This window comes from Penicillium argentinense (assembly GCF_028826775.1).
Source record: "Penicillium argentinense strain IBT 30761 chromosome Unknown utg000005l_segment0_segment0, whole genome shotgun sequence".
In the NCBI taxonomy this organism is placed as follows: Eukaryota; Fungi; Ascomycota; class Eurotiomycetes; order Eurotiales; family Aspergillaceae; genus Penicillium; species Penicillium argentinense.
This window is the reverse complement of record NW_026622664.1, coordinates 5,880,535-5,904,829: the sequence shown is the minus strand read 5'-3', so window position 1 is coordinate 5,904,829 and position 24,295 is coordinate 5,880,535. Positions and strand designations below refer to the sequence as shown.

Below are 24,295 nucleotides of genomic sequence, written 5' to 3'. Positions count from 1 at the left end.
TGACTCGGCGTTACGATATATCCACAAAAGCTTGCATATTGAGGATAAAGTGACTGCTTTAATTCATAAGCAGAGATTACTATACTATCCACAAGGTACAAGTCTCGCTGGTGTTTGGCGCGAATATCAGTTTGATCTCACAAAGAACAATGACGAACAATGGATCCGTGAAGTCTTTTTCTTTGACGAGCAGCGGGAGCATTATCTCATTATATGTTGTACATATGAACAAGCTAAGCTTTTTCAATGTGTACGACATCTTGAGATGGATCTAGCCTTCAAGATGGTTCAGGGAAAGACTAAAGTGTTTTCAATCTCCGGATGGAACGAACAGGCAAAAAGTGAAGTTTCCTCCTGCTGCTTAAAAAATAATTTTAATACGTTAAATATATGCTAACTATATACCAACTATAATAGGGTTAAATACCTATGTCTATGCTTTCATGAACCTTGAGACCCGTGCTGCATATCGAGTTCTTTTTGAGAAAATCTTTAAGACTCTTGGGGATGTTGGACGGAAACCTGTTCAATGGGCGTATCAGCTTGGCGGCGACGATTCGTGTGATGGTATTCGTACTGTTACTGTGGATATGTGTAAAAAACAAGCACCTGGTATATGGTTGAGATACTAAACATATGTTATACCGATACTAATAATATCTTTAGGACTAGGAGATTATCTTGTTGGTCTAGATCCTCGCTGGACGTGGTCAGAGCATTTACAGCATGTGTTGATCCTATGCCAGACACATGTTAAGCGAGCGTTTCGGAAAAGATTTCCTGACCATGAAGCTACTGCGGCTATCGATTTGATTTGGAGTGCAAATTCAAAGGCAGAAGTTATCCAAATTATGGATGATGTTGCCGAAAAGTGGCCAGAGACCCAGAAGTGGTTTCAAAATAAGAAGGTTGATTGGATACTTGCTGGGCTGACTTCTGAGGCATCAAAAATTCCTATTGATTGGTGGACTAATGCGCCAAACCATACTGGAATTAGCGAAAGCAGCCATTTTCATGATAATGAGGCGGTTGGTCGAAAGCAAGCCTTGTTAACTGCGATTCTTAGGTATTTTCTCTAGTTCATATTTTGATTATAAAGCTCACATATATTTAATAGGTGCAAGAGACATGTTCGAGAGATGGAGAAAAAGAACAAAAACTTGCAGTACAAGAGGGTATATACCCAACTTGGCGGTCTCAGAATCCTATTCATCGGATTGCTAAACAATATCGAAAGAAGGGTTTGTGTCTTTTTGTTACATGTGCTAAGTATATGCTAACAACATATTAGATAAACGTCACCGTTATTCTGCAAATCGTCGGATGCAGAGGCCACAGCAACCTTGGAACCCAAGTAATCCATATGATACACTTGACCCAGTGATGCAACCACCGGAGCTTCCGGATATCTCTGATTCTGTCTCGATGACCGCTTCAGAGATAACTAACATAAGTTCAGTATATGGTCAAACTATTCCTGCATCACGATCTAGTCTACCTCGATATAGAGGTAGTTCAGTTTATACTGAATCATCTGGATTAGCGCCGCAGGATAGTATATCTCAGGAGTTTCATCAAACTCAGGATTCACAGGATGAAGAGGCACAGCTACAACGGGAAATTGAAGCTCTTGAGCGAAAAGAAAGGATTCAGGCCCTCCGAAGAAGAAAGGAAGAATTAGTACGCAGAACGCGGGACGCAGTCTAGGAGTTAAGAGTTAATCTAGTCATTTTTCACCTTTAAGTCATACGTTTTGCATACATTCTAAGTTATCGTATTTAAGATAGAATCTAGATCAGAAAATAGTTTTGCACTATAGAGGCTCAAAGGCTTCGGAGGACTTCTCGCCATCTTCCGCACTGTCATCTCCGGTTCTAGTAACAGACTCGGGAGGAAGCTGACCAGAAGCAGTTCCACTAGGAGCGGCACTAGCAGCAGGTCCAAAACCAGGAAAAGGAATAGGGTTAGAAGGGACATTAGGTCCACGCTATATGATATTAGCATATGCTCTGCACATCTAAAATATATGCCAGGTGTAGACTTACCCGACGGCTACGATAGCCAGAGGTAGGCGTTGCCGGGACCTGAAACCGATGGAAACGCGTGCCATAGATGGCGGCGAATCCAGCGTCGTTAGCTCTGTGGATATTGTTAATATATACTTAATGTGAAGTGCTTATCTGCCGGGCTCTGGCCCGTTACACTTGACACATTGAGTGTCTACCCAAGGGAATATTAGCACTTACGCAATGCGCTCTAGGGCGTCACAGCAAAATCCAATCATCCCATTATCAGGGCCACGGCCAGGCTCATACATATAGCGGGCCCTGCCGGGGCCCCGGGTCCGCTTCGGCTGGCATTCTGCCAGCCAAGCTGGAGAATCCAGCGCTTAATAGCGTTCTGGCCCGCGGCGATCTCGGTGTGGGACTTAGCGCGGCGGTCGGTGTTGACGACTATTATAAGCATATATTTAGCATATACTCAGAAAATCATATCCGCAGATACTCACTAGCTCCAGAATGATCCTGGCGTATATGCCGACGCATGGCGGGTCCCCCAGAAAACACCAGGCCGCACATCTGATTCGGCGGGTTAACAATAATGTCGCAGCTATTTTCCCTCGAGTCAGTATACCCTCTACATATACTCAGCATATGGTATATTTACTCACACCTCAGTGTTCTCCTTGTTCAGAACCACGGCTGGGTTAGGGGGGAGGAGTAGCCGTAATATCAGCAGCCTTGATCTCGTACTTGTTGGCGCCGCTAGCAATAGCTGCTGTATACGCAGTCGGCTTCCAACCAGGGTTGTTGTCGGGAATCGGGCCTGTACATGTTTAGCATATTGAAACCATATGTGTCGCGTTAACATACCATGCGCATAACCCACGATTGGGTCGGGGTTGACCGCGGCTAAGACTGTAGGATTGTCAAAGTCGGCCCGGGTTGGGCCCAGGCCTGGGAAAACACCAAGATTTGCCATAGTGATGTTTCTGATATGCTCGGTGAAGGCAAAAAAACAAGATCAGGCGTGTCAGAGCAAGAGAAATAAGTATTGCCTTAGGTAGACAATTGGAGTAGTTATGTAAGAGAGAAAGAGAGGCGGTAGTACTATGAAGATATATATCTCTTACTTCATTGTTTACACTTGCGTACTAACATTAGAACTTCTTTGATAACCCTCTGTGTCTATGCTTCATTTATCATTACAAAGGTCAGTTTGATCGATTGTAACAAAAGAATCGAGATCGAGAGTGGTAGACATGAGAATAAGAGATATTGTATAGAGTTAATAGAGGTATAGTACAGTTTAGAGGGGTAGGGGGTTCAACTGGGGTTCAACCCCAGTTGAACCCTTAGGTAATCGCGTATAATTTCGACATAAAAGCATAAAATCACGGATAACTCCTGAGCAGGACCCAAAATATTTTGGGTCCCGTTCAAGTGCGGGAGTTGAACGGGACTCAGAACGGAATTATAATAGCTCCGAGCCGGCTGGGTCCCGCTGAGCGAATTCTGGGTCCCGCTCAACTGGAACCCGCAGTGGTGTTCCATAAGTTTGAAACCATCTCTGGGATGACATAATATTCTGCCGGTCCACCAATTGTCAAAATTTCATCCCCCAAGAATATATTTTGACGGTAAAGGTGGTCGATTATGGAGTAGAGTCCTCTTCAGTTCAAGCAAACTTTTCACGATCCTTGAATTGACTATATGGAGATTTCTTGCACATCGGCGTTGACGCTGTAGGCGGAAAAATAGGCGGTAAGGATCAGAGGGTTTCAAACTGTCGAGGATAGTGGGGTAGCACCCGAAATAGTTTAGTTCCGTTTGTGTCGTGATATCTTCATTTGTACTAGGGGATTCTCGACACTCCGAGATCGGGAGGTTCAACCCCTCACCCTACTCATGTAAGCAAGGACACCCTAACGTGTCCTCGAAGCGTCCGCTCTTTTCTTCTTTTCTTCAATCAATTCATCCTATCTTTTTGGATTGGTTCCCCTTGGCAGATTAGCCCCATTCTTGCATACAATGCCATACTGTATCAGCTAGCTGCGACACAAACTTATGGAACGCCACTGTATATTATGAGAGAGATATACTTTGATAATTTTGAGACTAAAGTAGTTGGTAATAAAGCGAAGCGCTACGACCGAAATGAATCAATTGAGCAGTGCCAGGCACGCTCCTTCATTCTCTGCGAAATCTTCGACGGCCTCTCGTGCAACAGTTAGGTCACTTTCTCCTATTTCTCAACGATATAGACAAAGCGAACTATCTCTTCCAACTCCCCCGAGACTGGCTTGTTCAGAATCACATGATTCCGAATGTACCGGTTGGATATATGGTTCCCTTTTTGTCTGCCAGAAGTGCCCTTATGTTGATCTATGTTCGTTCTGCGTCCGGAAACCCCGCCTGAGAAAAATGCACACAGATCAACACGAAATCTTCAAAGTACCTGAAGTATTTGATGAAGAGCAACGTTCCGGATCAGTATTTGAGGAACTAAGCCGCTTTTTGAAAAGTCTCATGCATGAGTATTCTGCGTCATGCATCCATGGAACCGAGACAGGGCTGTCAAATGATTCCGTGTCTTCTGCAGGTCGAGAAAAGACTGCTCTTTCGTCATCGAAGGCTATTTTTGGCCCAGCAATCATCACTTGTACTGCTGTCTTTGGACTTTATGGTGTTATATTGGGATTTTGGTACTTTCATTTCTGCTTGCATGCATCTTTCAAGGTCAACTCTGGCGTCACATACTTCGAGAAGCTGAACGGTCACATTCATTGATTCCTGCAATTGAATATTGAAAGTTAGGCATTGCCTTCGGTAATACTATAGGATACGCTTCTGCGGGTTCATGTTTCCAAATCCGCAGAATTCTCCGGATTATCTGATTTATGGGGGAGGCTTAAAAACGGCCAGGGCGGGTTCCCAACGGGCTTTCTGAGGTGATCGGCGAGCGCCAACCAGTTTCGGGCCATCGTATTCCGTCGTATCCTCTTGCCGAGGAACCCCTTTTCAACATACCTGCTGACGACAATCGCCCTTCAGAAGAATGCTGACTCACAACAAAGCTGTCACTCCCGCCGAATTGATTCAGGGGATCGGCCCCCTAGTGCCCAGATAGAGCAAGATTATTGTTTATTATTTTTTTTATTTTTTAGCCCCTAATGATCCTCTGTTTTAGATCGATAGATGATCCAACACCACATGGATGCCTTAGACAGCCGACAGACGAGTCGAGCCGGGCGGTTGTCTTTCAGAATTTTCAAGTGCCCTTCACCACACTCGTCAATCCCGAATCTGGTACAAAACATAAAGTAATTGTTAAAGGGGATTTTTGCTCCCTGAATCGATACAGTCTTCGAAAATTGTCACAAACAATGACCAACACCGGGGGAGGGATTCCGACACATATCCGCGCCTCAGTAGAGAACGCGCAGGTTCAGGCCGTCGGGTGTTCTCGGCACATTAGGAAAATTTCAATTTGCTCTGGCTTTGGTTTGCTTATAAAACCATTTCTGGTTTCTTATATTTTGCCCATTATCAGTACCGCAACCATTTACCAGGCTGCAAAAGAGGGTCTTGGACGGAGTTGTTCTCAGAGAAGACCATCCTCATCGCGTATCTTCATTTTCCTAGGCCAACAAACGCAATCGCAGTCGCAGTCCTAGGCCCGAGTTACTCTCCGCCACCACACAATCTTCACCATGGCGGTCATAAGATCATTTATCATCGATGTGCCAGAAGAAAAACTTCAAGACTTGCACCATCGGCTGGCCAACGCGAAGCTCCTAGAGGAGCTGAGAGAGGCGGGTTTAGATCTCGGAACGCATGTTCTACAGGTCAGGTAAAGGCAATCTGATGAGACCACTGATCGGTTTTGCAAGCTATAGCTCAAAATAAATTGATATACAATTTTAAGCTTGTATTAGGACAAAAGACTGTGGAAACATAGCAATAGTAAGCCGAGCAGCTAAGCAGAGACGAGCAAGGAAGAGGAAGAACAAAAACAACAAGAAGAAACAAGAAAACAGAAGAAACAAAAGAAAAGAAAACCAGCAAAAGACAACAACGCTAGGTGAACCAAATCACCATCCGCAGAGCGGATGCGAATGCCTGAACAGAAGCAAGTGATACCCCCACGACCTGGAGGTCATTCCCCTCCACCCTTCCAGTCCTTGGCTTGGTTGCCTCGCGCGAGATGGCCCCTTCCAGGATATCCACGCCTCGCCAGTTGGGTGGGACTCGGCCGGCAACATCACAGACCTGGAGACCAGTCCAAAAGCGTACTGTTGTGTCCCACTCCTCTCCTGTCAGAGTATATCTCGAGAGGTACTGTGGCTCGTCGAAAACCAGAAGTGCAGAACCTGGGATGCAGTAATTGACTGCCGTTTCCAAGGAAGGCGAAGTATAAATGCCTGGCCCGAACTCATTTTCATTGTATGATGATGAGATAACGGGGCAAAAGAGAGCCATAAGGCTCACGATTGCCTTTTGTGTGACCGCCCGATATAATCTTCGCCCCTTGTTCATGTCACCCAAAACACTCTCGATCTCCTTGACAAACTTTCCTTTCTTGCGGTTCCACTTGAGCTTTGCTGCAGAGATGTTGGGTGGAACGGGAGCGCGGAAGAACGGAAAAAGTGATTCTGTTTCGTAAATTTGTGCAGAGGTTGTGATTTGCTGAGGAATGTTGCCTTTTGCAGTGAGATTGTGGCCGATTGGAAACTGAGGAAGCGCTTCATCGAGGCTCTCAAAACTGAACGAAATCCGGTTCATGTATCTCCATGGGATCATATCCTGGTCAAATAAGGCCTCAACAAGCCAGAACCATGGGCCTCCATCTGGTATTCTATAGACCGTGTCCTCTAGCTTGTGACTGGGATCAACAATGAGTTCATTAAGGAACTCAGCTTTCTTAAGCCAGAAAATGCTTGAGAGTGGGCCCACAAGATAGTCACCTTTCTCCACATCAGGGCAGATGAACCCTGCGATGTCCTCGGGAATCTCTCCTGGGTATCCGAGTCGCGATGTCCACACAGGCGCATACCCAGCTTCCTGCAAATTGGTTGGGCTCCGATACTGCTCCTCCATGCTTTCTTGCATACCCCTGATGCTTCTTTTGGTTCCTTGTTTCGGTTTAGGCTGAAAGAGCTCGGGTGTCGTTTCTGAAGTTATAGGACTCAGAATGGCAGAATTTGATGAGGAGAGAGTCGAGTCGCTTGTCAATGAGGGCGTTGAAGAGTATGATCGAGGTCGAGATCGAAGTAGATATGTGTGCAATGTGGGCGGCAACATCTGCCGCTTTTTACGGTATAGTAGCAAAGGCGGGTATCCAAAATAGGACTGGTTTGAAATTTCCTTTTAAGTCACGGTGACTCAAACTCCGGACAAGAAAAAGATTCGTTGTGCAACAGGTGCACTGGAATTTGAGGAAAATCTGGGGCTTGACAAGACTACTTTTCGAGTCGCGAAGGAGGAGGAGAGGGCCGTCAACAAGCTCAAGCGCGCGCCTGCCCTATTGAGAGCCGCTCAAAGCAGTCAGCGCCTCGCACCGCTTGCACGGTCTACGAACCAAAAAGCAATGAGCACAGTATAACATGGCGGGGATGCTGCAGTTCTTACTCCCAACGCCCTACATGCCATATGTGGTCAAATGAGAATGTTTTATTGTTTTGCAAATCTGTTTGAGTATATGGTCAACGCGGAGTCCACTAGAATTGCCGGACTTCATTCGCGGGGTGATTGTCAACTGCCTTCTCAATTTTCTCAATGACGTTGTCAGTCAACTCTCTAACGACACCCAGCGCTCGAACATTGTTAAGGACTTGTTCAGGCCGCAAGGCACGGCCCGCACTAAATCTGGCCAAAATCTGCGAAGTGGAAAGTCGACGGTTTTGTATTCTTGTGCGCACCAAAAATCATCACCATCTCACCGTCGTTCACGTTTACACCATATCGGACCACTACGGTGGAGTCTATTTGGGTTTAGTTTATATTGACTCAGTTTAGCGCCATGTGTCCCTATGCACTCCCGCGCGTGTGTATCACTACGCGCCCTTCTTCCCCTCTCCAGATAATAGCCCCAAAATCCGTTGCCTTCTTTGCCTTTTCATCCCTGCTCTTGCAGCTGCTCTACGCACCCTCTTCGCCTATCGACATAGCCCCCAAATTTCTTTGTCCTTTCCCTGCTCTTTGCAATTGAGGCATTTTTGCTATTGATCAAGATCGCCAGAAGCTCCGCCACCCTCATCGACATCGAGCGCCTCGCTTCCTTTTCTGCGAATTCCGCCTTGCTGATTCAAACCGCTTGTTGCGTTGCTAAATGGTGACAGTGAGCGGTACGATGTGTTTGTGACTTACTAAATTGTGGCGCGGTAATTTCCGTATTGGTGTAAACGTAGATGACGGTGGATGGCGACGATTTTTGGTGCACACAAGAATACACAACTGTCGCCTTTCTACGCGGACCTTTGGCTAGATTTAGTGCGAACCTTGGTGTTGACGCCGGGCTCTGCACTATGCGGATCTTATCACTGCCCCAAGTGGGAGCGACAGTCCGTAATATGCGGTTGGCTCAAGACCCCCGAGGCGATTTGGACTATGAGCACCCTTCTAAATAATGATGAGTGTGTGGTATATGAACCCGGTCTTCTTGTCCATTTGTCTTTAGTATTTCTGTTAGCGACAATGGTTGACTGGACCGCGTTTGTCCAAGAGCAGGACCGCAGAGTCAGAGCCGATCTTGCGGCACCGACAAAAGGCAAACTATGAAGTTATCAGTAGATACGTTGGCACATTCCCGTGACTAATAGGGGGTCAGGCCCCCAAGGTGTGAATATTCAGTGTTGCAACCACCACCAATACTTCTAATTCGTCTGGCGATAAAGACTCCGCTGTTATATTTGACACCTGTTCGCCCAGGCCTTCTACGCGGAAGCTCGGCTATCCATCGAGACAGCGGCCTCGGTCCTCTTCGGGGAACTTCTTACCGCAAGCAACAGCTCCTTCGCTCTCCGAACCAAATCGTTGGGGTCGCAGCTCTCAGAAGCATTTGGTTTGGATTCCAGTAGAACGCCCTTCACAGCTAGAAGTAGCTCCATCATGCCCAGCAGGACTTTCGCAATTGTTTGGGTGCCTCCATTCTCTCTGACGCTAATGTTGACGTGGGGCATCTTGTGTATTGACAGCCATGGAGGCTCTACTAAAAAATAAAGAGGCAAGTTACGAAGGCAAAAAGATACGAGATCAATCATACTGAAAATATAAAGAAAGATATTTTTGAGTCAATTTTTCGGAGGGACCTAGGATAACGCCTTGATCTCACAAAGTATACTTGAAGAAAGGATTTTTCTCCTCACTTTCACTGAGTTCATTTTCAGCGTATCTCTCCTCCATTTCAACGGTAGACATCTGATCTTTCTTTTTGTTCATGGTCCAGAGGCTGAACTCCAAGACCAAACAGGCCAACATTCCGGCAGCAGCGAATGCAAGTGAAGTGCCATACCCGGTAGGATACCGCGGCTTCTCATCGGCAATATAGATGTAGCTCCCAATTATACCACCGGCATTACCAGCACAAATAAGGTAGCCAATGGCCACGGCCCGTTTTTGAGGATTCGGTATGTTGCAAATATTCCAAGCATTGACACCAGGAAGAATAGGATACATCCCGAAGCACGCAAGGCAGATGCCAAAGTAGCAGAGTGCTATATTGTTCTGGATGTCGGCAGCTTTGGTGAAGAGTATTGCAAACGCGATAATCAGTGATATCTGTGGGGCGACGATGAATGGCATGCGCCATGAGCAGCGATCAGCAAATACAGAGAAGCCATAAGCTGATGCAGCACCAATGGCGTATGGAGGGATAGTCAGGAGTTGGGCGTTTGCTGCTTGATAGCCCATAGATTTGATGATCTCCGGCATACTGAACTTGAGTGCGTAGTTGGGAACTGCATTGGACCAGTTGGCAAGAATAAGAAGGTAGATTTTCCAGTCAGTTAACACACTGAGGATGATTCGTTTGCTGAAGGCCCTATCATGACCACTGTGGTTATTAGAGGCTAGTTGACGAGCTTCAAGGAAGCGGATCTCATCCGAAGTAAGCCATCCTGGAGATAAAGATGGCGAGTCAAGAAGCAGCATATAACAAGCAAATGCCATACACACAGTGGCAATGCCCTCTATAATAAAGATCTAATGTGGGTGTTAGATAATGATATGGTACCAAGGTCAAGGAAAACAAACCCAGCGCCAGCCTTCATACCCTACCGTGCCATCCATTTTGGCGATCGCGAATGCCAACAGTCCTGAGAAGGCGCCCCCAGAAGCAGCAGATGTGTAAAGTATAGCAATGCGTGTCTGTGTCTCATTTGGTAAATACCACTTTGAAATCACTAGAACAGCACCAGGAAGGAAACCGGCCCTGAGCATTTGTCAGCACTAAAGAAATACTTCCAGGTAGTTGCTTGAGTGGTATTACTCAAATAGGCCCAGTAGGAAGCGAATCACAACGAGACTTGCGAAGTTTCTAACAAAGCCTGTGCATAGCATGATCACACCCCAGCAGAAAATCAGAAATCCCAAATAGCGTGACGGTCTCTTCAGTCGATTCAGTATTATATTGCTCGGCACCTCTTTGAATATACTCAGAAATAGTCAAGGATCGGAGTGCGATGGCTATCACGTACCGGCAAGGACGTAAGGAATGAAAAAAGATGGACAAGGCGATGTTGTACTGTAGGCCATTCATGTGTAGACTTGGAAGGAGGCCCTCGATTTTTGCATTCCCTTTCAAGAGGTGAGACGGTGCGGTGTAGCGGGTTTAGGGAACTGGAGTACCAATATTTGTCTTGTCTATATAGGCCACCAAGTACAAGAGAACAAACATGGGGACAAGTCTCATCTATAATAAGGCTCAGTCATCAGTTTCGTGGTCAGGAGAGGGATATTGGAGGATAAATGTACGTCAACCTGCCCGCAAACTATCAGTATGCCTTCTGTATACTGCTGGAGATCAACCGAACTAACCTTTCGAATAACCTTTTTCTTGGCTTCATCTGTGAAGTTCGCTAAGAAATTTGCATCCTCAGCAGAGATACCCGGACAGTGTTGGCCCTCCACGTGCGTGACTGCGGCGTCTTTTTCGGCCATGTTGATGAACATAGACCAAGGAGGGGGTGAGAGATAAGAGGTGACAGCTGGGCTGAAGTCCTTTATATTTCCATCTGAGCTGAGACACTGAGATACCGAGCCAAAATCCGGGGTAATAGGAGATAGGTAGAGCAAGCGAGCCAAGTAAACTGGGGTGTGTGGGCTCAATCTTGACAACCCCGGATTCTCGGATTTTGTCATCTGGCGAGACGTCAGTTTCCGTGGCTCCGGTAGTGTCTAAAAAGTGGGGCTTCCCCTTTCCATACCTAGGAAGCTTATGGAATCGCGGGGAAATATGTTGGGGAAACGGAATTCGGATCCGGCAACGGGAGAACAGCCTTCGGACAAAGTCAGCGTTTTGTTGCGAGATCGATCATACACTTATACATACCGATGAGTCAAGAGTCTGCCAGTCACTAAACAAGAAGCTGTCCGGCATATTCAGCGTGATACCGTCTTCAACCACAGGTTCTGAATCAGTCCCGAATATATCCGGATCCTGTAACATAGGAAAGCCATGGTCTGCATTGTTGCTAGCTTCACCGCTATGGACCGGCGGATTTGTCCTCAAAAATCGACATCTTTCTGCCTCGGATTTCAATTCGTCGAGTATGACTGTGTATCGTTGGTTTTGCGATAGACCAGTCGACGCTCGCTTGAGATGACCATGACATTTCTCTGCCAGCTCCAAAATTCTTCCCAGAGACTGATCGATCATTTCATCGGCGGGTCGCGCGGCTCGTTGAATCTCCCAAACATAAACTACGGCCAACGCACAGAAGATCACATAGTGAGTCCACCAGAAGGAATGAAACAGTATGCTGTCTCCCGCCATCCTATCAATAAGCTCCAAGCTGGCCTTGGTGGCAAAGATGCATTGGCTGACGGTTTCGGGCGCCGCGCCACTCAAAAGAAAGGGCCGATAGGTGTGAATGAGAGCATGGAAATATGCGAGCTGTAAGGCAATAGCCTGACGCCGAAAACTTGGTATCAATGTTGTTGGTTTCACGGAGCCTAAGTGTGGTGGCAGGCTTTCACGCCATTCGTGTAGTTCGTGGCCTAACCGATGGGCAGTAGCCAGGCGATTCTCGCTAGACAGCTCGCTAACAGAGTACACTTCGCGTGATACCTTCCCGATGATTCGAGCAATTCTGACATCGTATTAGCAACATAATATCATTGTATTCGATAGGGGATGTGTACTTCGCATGATATATGAGGGCATCGATATGAAAATCACCCGGGTCATCTGAAATGGAAACACCGTTGGGGGTCATGTACTCATCATTTACAGTATCTGGAAAATTTTGATCGATGTCTTCATCCTGGTAGAGTCGAGGACGACCAAGCACAACGCTCAGGTACCTGTCGATGGTATATGCCACCCAAAAGGTGCGCTTATAGCACTCTGAAGTGATATAATTTTGTCTCCGGCTCGTGAAAGGGTAATCCCTCTTCTGATCCCGTCTCCTGTGCATGCCTAACGAGAGAGTGATATGAAACGCATGACCGAACGTATACCAGCCTTTATTCATGCGGGATGTTTGAAGAAGATAGAGGACTTGGATTAGACGTGACTGAGCTGATTCCAGACGCGGAAACCCAATCTCCTCCTCCGTCATTCTCATACCAGCGCAAAACAACTGATCGCTCCGTTCCAATGCCAGCGACTCATTCTCAATGGAGGTCTCCCCGTCCACCCTGTGAAACCGCAAGTTCGCGATAGCCATGATGGTAAAGAGAATCGCGGTTCTGGCATTACCAAGTGGTCGAGCAATGGACCCTGGGCCTTGCCGATTCTTCAAAAAAACCTCCATCCAGTCTTCAACCGTTGGTTGATGGAACATGCGGTATGTGACAACGCACGTCGCAAAATAGAATTGCTGCAGCTTCCTCGCTGTTGAGGCATCAGGAATGAAGGTGTCTGATGCGCTGTCGTCGGCATGAAAGGGTCGGTCCCCTGCCGACGTGAGCAGTTGCCTTTGTTCCGTGAAGATTGGGTTGTATGAAGCAGCTTGGTCCTTCTGGGTCAAAAGCTTCTTCCATGCTCGATGTAGAAAGTTCAATCCCGAGGTAGGATCAAAATATTGACCTTCGATTTCACCTGCTGGCGAGGCGCAAGAATGGGCTAGTGGCGTCGAGACCTGAGCAAGAACGGCGGGCTGTTGCCAGGTAGATATATCATCAGACGGATCACTTCTTGGCCTGTTTTGGTGTTCGCGAATCGTGGCTGAAGCTGGAGGCGTCGGAGGCCGCCCTCGGCTATACTTTGCGTCATACGCGCAGCTGATCCTCCTCCTGGCGCAGTTTTTGCACGGAAGTGTGCCATCGCATCGTATTTTCTTTTTCTTGCAGGTGTCACAAGCCCGACTGACTTTTGGGTCTTTCCGATGGTTCTCATCATCCACGTCTTTACTAGTCGTGGATAGCGGGCGCTTGGCAGGAGCGGCTTTTGGCGACTCCAATCTCAGGAGGGACTCTTGTCGGGGACTCGAAAGTGTCATGGCTACTTCAAGCGATCGGCGCAGCCTGTAGCATGCACGAGTATGGGGTAGAAAGTGATGCGGAAATGCGGGAAGGAGCGGAAAAATCGGATTCAAATACAGCGGGGTGGGGGAGAGAGGGGGGGAAGTATACGGTAGAGTGAGAGGTAGAGTGAGGGGTAGCCGAGAATCCGGGGCCACCTCCACAAGGTCTCGTCACATCCTTGTATTTCCCATGCCCAGCCTATACACGAAATTAAAAAAATAAAAAATAAAAAAAAATCCCAAAGGGCTTCAAAAGAGTCGTAAACCATGCTGGCCCCTCTTGGGCTACCTCATACTGTTCAATTGGGAAGGAATGCAGTAAAAATCATTATTTGTTGGAACTCTGACGATACACATTCTACTTTGTGCTCAAATATATCTTTCCAAAGACCTGCGATAGGCTTGGTCTTAATATATATTCAACTGTTGTGTCGTATCTGTAACTTTATTTTGGACCTTCTATCATAGGACCACCTTACTGAGTGATGCGGCGTTGATAGCAGCATGGATTTCTTGCTCCGCACTAGGCTCAAGGGGCAAAAGAGGCGGGCGAACAGTAGCGTGTTCCAGGATTCCGCGAGCAACAAGCGCATGTTTCAGTGCAACAGTTCCCTCCATGTGTGATCCCCGGTGATACACGCTCTTGGTGATAGGCAAGAGCTGATCATGGATCTCTCGTGCCTTCTTGTAGTCCTTGGCCTTTCCGGCCTTGATGAGCTCGATGAGAGGCTCGGGAGCGATGTTTCCGTAACCTACCAAGAAGCCGTCAACATCGAACGAGGTGTGCAAAAGGTATTCGTCGTGGCAAGACAGGATCTGCAGGTCTGGCCGTTGAGCGCGGATGACGGGAATTTCGGTATCCCATCGGCGCATATTGCGCACGCCGTTCTTCATGGCAAAGCATCCGGGCTGGGCGGCGATATCCAGCATGGTTTGCAAGTTGTAGGTAGCCTTTGTGTTGTCGGGATATTGAAATAGAATCAGGGGCAGGCCAGAGACTTCATACACCCGGCGGTACCGAGCTTGAGGGGCACCAGGCTGATATCCGAAGCGCAACCAGCCGTGGGACGGATACAGGAGTCCTGCCGCGGCTCCAGCTTCTTTGGCCCGCTGGGCCTCAAGAGCGGCAACTTCGGTGCCTTCACTGGTGATGCCAGCGATTATTGGGACTTTGTTCTCAACCGATTTGACGAATGCTTTGATCACGGAGACTTGCTCCTCGGTCGTAAGAAACGTGCCTTCGCCAGCGTGACCCAGCACCACGAGGCCCTTCACTCCATCGATGCTGCCGAGCCAGGAGCCAAGGCGCTGGATGGCTTCGTAGTCAACGGCGCCATCCTTCGTGAAGGGGGTGACCGGAGCCGGGGTCAAGCCGCGCATATCAATTCCAACCATTTTGAAGAGAAAAGTGAATCCAACCACAATATGTTGTGATGGACTTGAGATCCAGGCGAGACCTGGTCTTTTTATCTATTTCGAAGGCTTCCTTGCTAGCGAGATTTGCATTTGGTATCTTCCACTGTCAATTGGGTCGAGTCCGGATTCCCGGATACGCGTGGGGACTTGCGCCAGGCATCGCAGAATCCGTGATCTATGGACAATCCGATAATCCGCCCAGATTCCGGAATACGTAATACTGAGTCGTCGAAACAGGGTTGTCTACACTACGAAGTGAACCATATCATGTTTTGGCTCCAAGCCACCTTCACAGACCCGTGCACTACATCTCGCCTCGGATATGGTATCATTAGAAGGCCACTGTAACGGACCGGGGCCGATCGCGGCTGGTAGAACACGGAAAAGTGCTTTTGACATTTTATCGGCCCCCAATAATTGCGATTTGACGGATCTAGCAGAAAGCCCCCCAACTACGTAGTTCACACCCCCTCTTTTCTGTAGTCTGCTCACCTGAGTACGCGATGCCCTCCAGGGCTACACTGGCTGTCTCTCAATTAAATACGACCTGTTCAATAATCGATTCAGCGAGACTGTTGCACAGCGGAGGGCGTTTCTCACCCAAGCTCACACTATTCTCACCGTGTCTATTCCCCACACACCCTTCTCACCCAAGTCGCGCGAAGCTAAAGCGGCGCTCATCTATTTATCACCCAGTTGACATCAAGTTACATACACTTATCATCGTGGTTGAACATAGCTGTAGCGCAGAAAATGTGTGCATTGACTGACTAGAGTGGGAAAGAAGAAGAAGAAGACGGGAGCGAGAAGTGGACGCACAGGAACTTTAAGTGAGAGCAAACTGGGGCAAGTGTTGCCAGCCACCACCGCCTTCCTCGGACACATCTGAAGTCCAGTACAGTAAAATCGGGCTATAACGAATCAATTCAGACAGCGAAATTAATTCGTTGACCTTCTCTAGATTGCTTTTCGCAGGCGAGGCGGAGCTGCCTGGCATCTTTAGCTGCGGTATCATACTGCTGCCACTGCTCTGGTCCCTGTTCCTGGCCCACTTCGATACTTTCCAGAGGCCCCGGGGGCCCTGTTCAGTGGCCGATTTAACCCAGTTTCGGAAGCCAGTTTTCAGCGTCCTGCCAATCACCCTGCTTTTCCGGTTGCGGAGTGCAGCATATACCTGGTGATCATCCTCCTAAGTCGCGCTGCCGCCGGAAGGCCTGTCTGCAGGCTTTGATCACCTGCGTGCATTCTTCATTCTAGCCCTCGCGGGCGCACTGGGAAGGGAGTGCCCATGGAGTTGATTCCTGGATGCCTCGCTGGACCACCTCTAGCAGGTGTGCCGTGGCGGCATCGATCTGGTGAGAGTTTTCCAGCACCGGCTGCCATCCGTGGAGGTTAGCAGTGACGAATTCCGAGAGCTTCTTCTCATCAATTGTCTTCCAATTCCGACGGGGACAGGCTCCTCTTCTAGTGAAGTGTGGATGTCCAGCAACGTGTGGATCGGTAGGTGGTCTGAATCAGCATGAACCTTGACATCCGTCCCACAGTTGATAATTCGTTCCCGCAGGTTACGAGACGCCAGTACTAGATCAATGGTTGTCTTATTTCCACCTCTTTCCCTGGTCACTGCGCCCTGCGGTAGCCGGTTATCTAGTCCTGCCACCTCCAGCACGTCTAGGAGCTCATCCGCCTCAGCGTCTTTCTCAGCACCCTCCCCCCCCCCGACTGAATGGTGGAGATTGAAGTCCCCAATGACTAGCCATGAGGGGGAACCAGCATGATATCTGTCAGGTAATATTGCTGGTAAGAGTTGCACTGATTTACGCGTCCCTTGGTCATTAAATATATTCACGATTCGCAGCTCAGCCGACATCTCCTTCACCCGAAGCTCCCGAGGAAATCTATTGACTTGTTTAGCGCTCAGGAAGAAACCGATAGATATACGCCCACCATTGACGACCACGCTCCCCACCAGGCATATCTCTTAGTATCCGTTTGCCTTGAGTGGACAGCTGGTCGATATCCTGTTGCAAGCGCCATCTTTGTTCACCACCCTCGAGAGAGGAATCCTCTGATGTAGTAAGTGTCAACATAGCACATTCAAGGATTCGAAAATTTCTGATCTGTCGTTTGCGTAGGAGCGTCTCTATCCGCGTGATCCGTTCATTTCTTAGGAGTAGTTGCTCGATCATTTTCCTAGTCTATCTTTTCCGGCTTGATCACGAGACCGGGATACAGTTCCTTGAAGGTCGCTCGCGGTCTGATGGACTCTGTGGAAGGACATTTGCTTGCGTCACAGGTGGCATCTTGGATTAGGCTCGATTTAATAGCAAATCGCACATCTGAAACTTGACCGATGTGATTACATACGATAAAGGAGTGCAATTTCTGGCGAGAGATCAGCCATTTAGACTGTTTGTTCTTATGTCTCACCCTCCGAGTTTTTGAGAGGGGACCTCGGTCGACACGGGATGAGGGTCTTTTGGAAAACCGAGAGGCATTTATATTAATGCCACCCCCCAGGATTAGAATAGAACAGTATGAAAACGGTCAACACTCGCAAGGATGGACAATATCTGGAGCAGGAAGATGTGCAGTTGTTTCAAGTCACGGACCGCGAATAGGGCAAATCAATTTCCAGCTATCAGTGCCCTTTGTTAGAAGCACTTTCCCTGTGGGTAGTTGTTGACTCCACACGCACACATCCCTAACCCATAATTTTTTTCTGGGGCCCCAGGCTTATAGCAACACCGCTGGTTAAATAGACAAAATTTGCAGTCTGAGTATTTACAGCATAAACCCTGCGTACGGGTTTCCCTTCTGCATTCATCAAGAGCGTCGGGGGGCATCGGAACGGTGTCGTTGGCAAGGACAATGCCAAAAAGTGCTGTAAGAGCAACCACAGAAAGCTTCATTGTCTTTTTGGTGTCAGTTTCGTCCTCGTCAGTTACCACTATGGCAAGACATACAGGTGGTATAAGGTTGCGTGGTTAATAAGTTGATTTTGAGGATCACGGTAACTTCTTGCCCTAGTGAATTCGTATTAGGAGGTACAATGTCAATGGGTGAATATGACACACAGTAGTGCTTGACAATCGAGGTGTAAGAGACCTTATCTATCTATTAATGATGGAGGGTTTAGACTTCCATTTATAGCACTTTTGGCAAACCTCGCTAAGTGTCATAGTGGAAAAGGCAATATCGATCAGCGAGCTGGCTAGTGGGGCGGCTGGCTTTGCTGCTCTCTGATCGACTGCAGATCTTCAATAGTTGACTGCAGCTCTTTAATAGTTACAGGATCCGCATCATCCTATATATAATTGTTTTCATCTCGATTGTAAGATGCTGCCTTTGAGCTCTCGAGTGGCAAGTGATAGTACTCTAACCTATCGTGCGCAGATCTCGTCGGCTGCGTCTCGTCAGAACTTTTATTAGCATCGCCAACGCTTTCAAGATGTCTCCTTTATAGTGTGATCAGCAGACAGACATCGGAACTAAAGAGAGCATTCAACGCTACCTTTGCAAAATGCATATTTATGAAGGGAGATTTACATATATCATATACGCCTGGTGGTTTTAATTGGAGAACGGAAAGGGGGTCCTTGCGAGAAAGCGCGTTGGCGCCTGATCTCTTGGCATCTGCACATCGCCATAGATAGAAGGATTATACAGTTGCTCTTGTTTTCGTGTCACTCAGGATCGAGTCACGCTCACGCCTTGCACAGAGTCCAAGTCGACGCTTGCTCTGCGGCCATTGGTCAACCGGCACTGATCATGGCTAGGTCGGTACCCACGGGACATTCTAGTGCCTAGTATCGTCGTCATTTCCGGGATAACACCTCTGCCGAGAGCCGTGATCAGCTTGGCGTAGAGTGATCCGCGGGTAGTGGGGTTATATGCTCCGCCGTCCCTCTTGAAAATCTGGCGGCCCGTGCCTTGCGTTTTGCACAGCTCGTCTCATATGAACGAATGAAAACGGTCTTCTACCCGCCAACATGCAAAGGCTGAGGCATGGCTGTATCATTGGCTCTCTTCGATATGGAGGCACGACAGTTGATGACAGAAGGAACACGGTGAAAATCGTCAAAAACAGGCAAGCCCGTGGCACAGTTTCTCAATGATGCCGCCAAAGCCAAGAATTTATCAAAGTGCTCGAAGGGTCTTTCAAATGTCATAGAGTCCGTTACCTTGCCCTCATTGTAGTCATTGCGTGCCTGAGAGATCACGTGTTAGACTCGGGGCCTCGATTTTGACTTGTGGAATGCTGACCGTAGGTATCTGGCTCAAGTGTGCGTCATTCTCATCGTAATTCTTGTTCATCGGTCAAAACAGCCCAATCGCCTCATTAGATCATATTTTAGGGGCAAAATCGGAATCTTCATAAGATGTGAACTTGGGTGCAGGTAGCGGGAGCCCATAGCCCATAGCAATAGCATTCTTGATTAACTACCTGGTACGTTAACTGAACTACCCCTCATATAATACCCCGCATTCAAGTTGTTATCCTCCAAGACTTAGAAGTTCATCACACGGGAACTCTCAATTTTCTTTTCCTCACTGTTGCACGTTGCACAACTTACCCAAAGAAAGACCAACAACATGGGGACCAACACAACATCAGCAACAATACAAGATAAAGCTGCTCGTCAAACTGAAGGGACAGGCGAAGCGGGGGAGTTGTCATCTAGAACACGTGCGTTCTGGAGTCGAGAGACGTTCGTATATTAGGGATGAAGTCAGGATGGATGCTGGCCGCAGTTTTCAAAGTTTTATTAGATCAGCAATCATTAATCTACTTGCCTTTGCCCCTCCCGCCGTTTACAGCACCTTGAGTAAGCTATGGGTCGCCAAGTTGAGCTCCGGCGAGGTAGTGACAACTGATGTATACACATACATCGACATCATTCTTGAGGTCTTGAATGATGGTATTCCTCGCTCTGCATGGCTGAATATTGGGGACAAGTCATCGCGAAGCCTTCACTCTCGGCTGAATCTTGCCTGGACCATGATCATTGTCAGTGCAGCACAAGGCTTCTGATGATCATTATATTTCTTGCAACTTCAATGAAGCTGGAAGCCGCCTTTGTCCCGACTGAAGTGCGACATGCCTCGCTTGCCTACGTATGCTAGTTCTCTATCCAATGCCTGACATCTGCCGCCGGAGCGGTGATCTCTTCGTCAACCAGAGCGCTGGATAACCCGGACGTCCCTTTGATAATCAGCACGAGCAAGTTTTTGATCAATATCGTGCTAGACTTCCTACTGATATCGACGTTCCGATTTAGAAAATTTATGCCAACTATTGTAACACAGGCCATTTTCCCACTGTCGGGATATATTCTCCTGTCAGAACAAACTGGCTGTGACCCACTGCTAGCGACCGATGGATAATATCCCTTGCTTGGTGTACGCATTCTTGCGCTGGGCTGTGGCCTCGGTGTTGTGACCGCCGAAGGCCGGCGTGTGGGATCTAGGGGTGTTTTTCCAACTAGACTGAACATCAACATCTATCAACAGGAATCAATTGACTTTTGCTTTGGAGCATACAGACTGTCCACTTAACTGTGTACACAGTACCTAGCTGGTGATAACAACACCCACTAATTTGCGATACATTATCGGTGATAACGGCACTATTATACTTTGTTCGTGTAGTTGTAAGGTGCAAGAAGAGAGAAACTGATAGCCACGAAGGATTGAAAATAAGCCTCTCTGCACTGACAACGTTAGTTCGGCCAAGTGTATGCACTTTTGCTGATTGACGAATAGTAGAGTACTAAGTCTCATTCGGTGTCGAGTGAGTCTGAGGGCAATGGTTTTGAACTTTTTGCATCAGGATTTGGTTTTCTTGTACCCAGTCCACGATATTTCCTCCATAACCGTCCAGAATAGAAGGATCTATACCGAGGTCGAGGAGTGAGACAGCAGACGTGATACGCCCTCGGTGGATGGCGACATGGAGAGGGGTTCGTAATAGCTTATCCCGGTCGTTAAAACCTGAGGCGAGAAGTGGAGAGCTAGGGAGGATGTGCATCATATTTCCTGAGGCCGCAATATGAAGCGAAGTTTGGCCGAGTTCATCTGGAAGCAGTGGATCTGCGCCCGCGATAAAAAGAAGATCAATGTGATCAGAATGACACATATGAAGAGCCGCATAGAGTGGTGATCCATATTTACCACCCTGGGCATTGACACCAGCATGAGCATCGAGCAGCATGCGTACTACCTCAGTGCTTCCTCTATAGGCACCGGCCTATAGGGCATTGCCATATTCACTAACCTGGGCATTGACCTCGGCGTGAGCATCGAGAAGTATTCACACTACCTCAGTGCTCCCTCCAAAGGCGGCGGCCAGTAGGGCATTGCTATATTCACCACCCCGGGTATTGATATCGGCGTGAGAATCGAGGAGCATACGTACCACCTCAGTATATCCTCTCAGGGCAGCGGCATGCAACGCGTCTCCTCTCATAGCACATACTCCAACCATAGCTCCCTCGTGCACGAGTCACTCGATAAATCGCAGATGCCCACGACTAGCCGCCTCAATCAATAGTGTTATCCCAGCAGGCGCCTTGCAGAATATCCGATCTACAGTCGGTATTGAAACTGTGGCAGAGGTCTTTGCCAATCGATATCTCATCAAATTGTGCAGCGAACTGATCGAGAAAGAGGGCAATGCTGCAATCACAGCCATTGAGAATAAACTCGAGCCCAAGAGGTTGACGAGAGTCGAGACTACCCGACGCTGCACTTGTCGCATCCCCGTTGTTAGAATAACACAAGCGATACCATTATACACATGTTCCTGCTTGCTTAATCTAATGCCCGGAGATGAAAATGTGGATACACCTGAGAGCATTGGATTCGATGCCAAGGTTCTGAGAGTGACCGAGAGCCTTGGATCGGCGTAGCAGAAACCACGAAAACAGACGAGGTGCTAAAAGTGGCTGTCCGTATATTTTCAAATACAGTTGATTAAGATCTCGAATACTTTTTATTCCAATGTCAATAGTCTACAGGGAAAAAAATGATTTCTCGTAAACCCGGCCCGCAGCCATGACTTCATGATCATTAATCGTGTGAAATATGAATGGGAGTTCATTTACTGTGTAAAAGAGCAAAAGCTTCTTAATAATATCATTACCAAAAACATTCATCTTAATAATATACCATTTCCAAGGTTGAGAAGCGTAGAGCCATTTTTTCCCCCTCACTGCCTTGTTTCTCGGTGTCCATGGCCCAGACCTTTCTGAAGACTTTCTATCTCCCGTTGAATGCAACCATTAATAAATTGCTGGGGAAGACAAGCTAGCCGTCTGTCCTTCTCATGAAGAACTTTACTGGCCTTTGTAATGTAGCTTGAGCTGAAAAGTTCCCATAGTTCTTTCTCTGGGTAAGTATTAACGAGCGGCAGAGGATAGTACGGATCATTTTCAAAAAATGATTCGACAAGTTGCTCGATCAGTGCTTCGGGATGATTGAGCGCTGTGTCCTCATCCCAACTATGGCAGAGATTAAAATCAATGATCCAAAGGCGCGTTGTCCGGCGAAGGAAATTGACGCTTATGATTGACTCAAGATCAGTGTGCGGCGGCATCGCGGCCACTTGGCGTGAAGTCAGATTCAGGTCAGCAAGAACATCATGCGAGTATTTAGAGTCTGCTTCACTACCGAGAACAAATTCAATATCATAGGCATCGACGTTTGCAGACCAATGGATTATGGCAAGTGCCTCCCCTATAGAAGCTGCAAGCTTCTCAATAGGAAATTTCATTTCAACCAGTTGATCCACATAAATGTTGAAGTTGCGAAGGGTGAAGTTTGGTGGAGGGATTTTTGTGGCGCGTCGACTACCCAAATATATTCGTGCTAAGCAATCCCGATTTGTAGGATTAGCAGCCACAAATGCACGAGATGCAGCGGCGCAATACTTGTTGATTAGTATCTCTCGAGCGATTTTAGGCAGAGGGAGGATTCTTTGCGAAACTAATGTCATGGCAGGTAGCGAGATTGATGCGTGGACATTCCGGAAAAGGCTCAGATTCTGCTCCCACCAGACGTTGCTATCTTTCGAGATATAGGAGAAAAGTCGAGGGACACGGCACTCAGAGTCTTTGTTCTGGGGTTGGTCAAAAGCCTCCTGTATCCGCAGATGGACCGTGAGGTCGTTCCAGAGAGCGTCTTCGTAGGATCGCTTAGCAATTTTCAAAGCAAATCCGTGTCCAGGCTTTTCAAATATCAGGCCGCATTGACCGAAGCCGATCGCACGGTATTCCACGACCGGGAGACTTTGCTGTGAGTTCTGGAATTGCGCAAAAGACGAGGACGTACTTGAAATGGATTGCGGGGTGAGCACTTTTGCAAGTATCGTGTCTGGGGAGGAGCATTCCTGTAGTTCTAACTCGCGGATAATAGTGTCGTTATGCTCTTGGTCTAGTAGAGCAGAAAGTTGGTTGCTCAGGTAGACAGCTACACGAAGAGAGGAGCTCATAGAGACTGGCGAGTCTTCGCTCGAGTGCTGGGCACCACGTCGTAACACCTCCATTGCAGTGCGATCGAGAAAAGCGGAAGCGCTGGGTGAAAAGTAATGAATAGTCGCAAAGCGCCGGATGAAGGGGCAGAGAAGAGCAGAGAAGAGGCTGAAGAAGCAACTAATGGGGTGCAGTACACGGGTGCCTAATTAAGCCTAGTGGTCATCCCACCGCCTTCCCCCGGTCATCATTTCATCATCTAGATTCCTTCTCTTAGACAAACGCATTCCAGTCAACCATCGTTGTCGAACATAAATATACTAAAATAAATGAACGGGAAATCGGGCTTTAAATGATAGACAATCATCTTAATTTAGAAGAGTGCTCATGGTTGGGGTCGCCTTGGACTCGGAGATCTTGAGCCAACCGCCTGTGATTGGCGCTACTGATTGGGGCAGTGATAAGATCCGTATACCTGGGCGCCCGGTCGGAGCCCCGAAGCCAACACAACGGCCCGCACTAAAACAAGCTAAAAATCCGCGAAGTGTAAAGGCGACGATTTTATATTCTTGTGCGCACCAAAAATCGTCGCCATCCCACCGTCATCTACGTTTACACCATATCGGATGATTGGTTGATGGATCTTGCAAACAGTGCTACTTGACTATATTCTAGTGTTGTTCATCACAGTAGACCTCGCCACGACCCTGATATTGGGTCC

At 47.8% G+C, this 24,295-nt stretch overlaps 9 protein-coding genes across 9 annotated transcripts; 1 reads left to right on the top strand and 8 right to left on the bottom strand.

Annotated features, from left to right (window-relative positions):
* Positions 1 to 1,813: 1,813 nt before the first annotated feature.
* Positions 1,814 to 2,317, bottom strand: N7532_007010 (uncharacterized protein; the record flags this gene model as incomplete). Its single annotated transcript, XM_056619503.1, has 3 exons — positions 1,814 to 1,987; positions 2,046 to 2,139; positions 2,247 to 2,317. The coding sequence occupies 3 exons, from the start codon at positions 2,315 to 2,317 to the stop codon at positions 1,814 to 1,816; spliced, it is 339 nt and encodes a 112-aa protein (XP_056475662.1).
* Positions 2,318 to 2,707: 390 nt separating this feature from the next.
* On the bottom strand, positions 2,708 to 2,982 carry N7532_007009 (uncharacterized protein; the record flags this gene model as incomplete). Its single annotated transcript, XM_056619502.1, has 2 exons — positions 2,708 to 2,826; positions 2,874 to 2,982. 2 exons carry the CDS (start codon positions 2,980 to 2,982, stop codon positions 2,708 to 2,710), a joined length of 228 nt encoding a protein of 75 aa, XP_056475661.1.
* Positions 2,983 to 6,080: 3,098 nt separating this feature from the next.
* On the bottom strand, positions 6,081 to 7,100 carry N7532_007008 (uncharacterized protein; the record flags this gene model as incomplete). Its single annotated transcript, XM_056619501.1, has 1 exon — positions 6,081 to 7,100. The coding sequence occupies one exon, from the start codon at positions 7,098 to 7,100 to the stop codon at positions 6,081 to 6,083; it is 1,020 nt and encodes a 339-aa protein (XP_056475660.1).
* A 1,835-nt stretch (positions 7,101 to 8,935) lies between these two features.
* On the bottom strand, positions 8,936 to 9,181 carry N7532_007007 (uncharacterized protein; the record flags this gene model as incomplete). The annotated part of the gene is made up of 1 exon (XM_056619500.1): positions 8,936 to 9,181. One exon carries the CDS (start codon positions 9,179 to 9,181, stop codon positions 8,936 to 8,938), a length of 246 nt encoding a protein of 81 aa, XP_056475659.1.
* Positions 9,182 to 9,329: 148 nt separating this feature from the next.
* N7532_007006 (MFS transporter/GAL4/fungal specific transcription factor domain-containing protein) lies at positions 9,330 to 13,663 on the bottom strand (the record flags this gene model as incomplete). The annotated part of the gene is made up of 6 exons (XM_056619499.1): positions 9,330 to 10,202; positions 10,254 to 10,431; positions 10,697 to 10,743; positions 11,037 to 11,360; positions 11,551 to 12,310; positions 12,363 to 13,663. The coding sequence occupies 6 exons, from the start codon at positions 13,661 to 13,663 to the stop codon at positions 9,330 to 9,332; spliced, it is 3,483 nt and encodes a 1,160-aa protein (XP_056475658.1).
* Positions 13,664 to 14,149: 486 nt separating this feature from the next.
* Positions 14,150 to 15,082, bottom strand: N7532_007005 (dihydrodipicolinate synthase family protein; the record flags this gene model as incomplete). The annotated part of the gene is made up of 1 exon (XM_056619498.1): positions 14,150 to 15,082. The coding sequence occupies one exon, from the start codon at positions 15,080 to 15,082 to the stop codon at positions 14,150 to 14,152; it is 933 nt and encodes a 310-aa protein (XP_056475657.1).
* An 847-nt stretch (positions 15,083 to 15,929) lies between these two features.
* N7532_007004 (uncharacterized protein) lies at positions 15,930 to 17,000 on the bottom strand (the record flags this gene model as incomplete). The annotated part of the gene is made up of 2 exons (XM_056619497.1): positions 15,930 to 16,292; positions 16,551 to 17,000. Coding segments are annotated over 2 exons (813 nt in total), but the record flags the coding sequence as incomplete, so codon positions are not given.
* Positions 17,001 to 19,841: 2,841 nt separating this feature from the next.
* N7532_007003 (uncharacterized protein) lies at positions 19,842 to 20,138 on the top strand (the record flags this gene model as incomplete). The annotated part of the gene is made up of 1 exon (XM_056619496.1): positions 19,842 to 20,138. The coding sequence occupies one exon, from the start codon at positions 19,842 to 19,844 to the stop codon at positions 20,136 to 20,138; it is 297 nt and encodes a 98-aa protein (XP_056475655.1).
* A 2,175-nt stretch (positions 20,139 to 22,313) lies between these two features.
* N7532_007002 (zinc finger protein) lies at positions 22,314 to 23,648 on the bottom strand (the record flags this gene model as incomplete). The annotated part of the gene is made up of 1 exon (XM_056619495.1): positions 22,314 to 23,648. One exon carries the CDS (start codon positions 23,646 to 23,648, stop codon positions 22,314 to 22,316), a length of 1,335 nt encoding a protein of 444 aa, XP_056475654.1.
* Between the last annotated feature and the right edge of the window lie 647 nt (positions 23,649 to 24,295).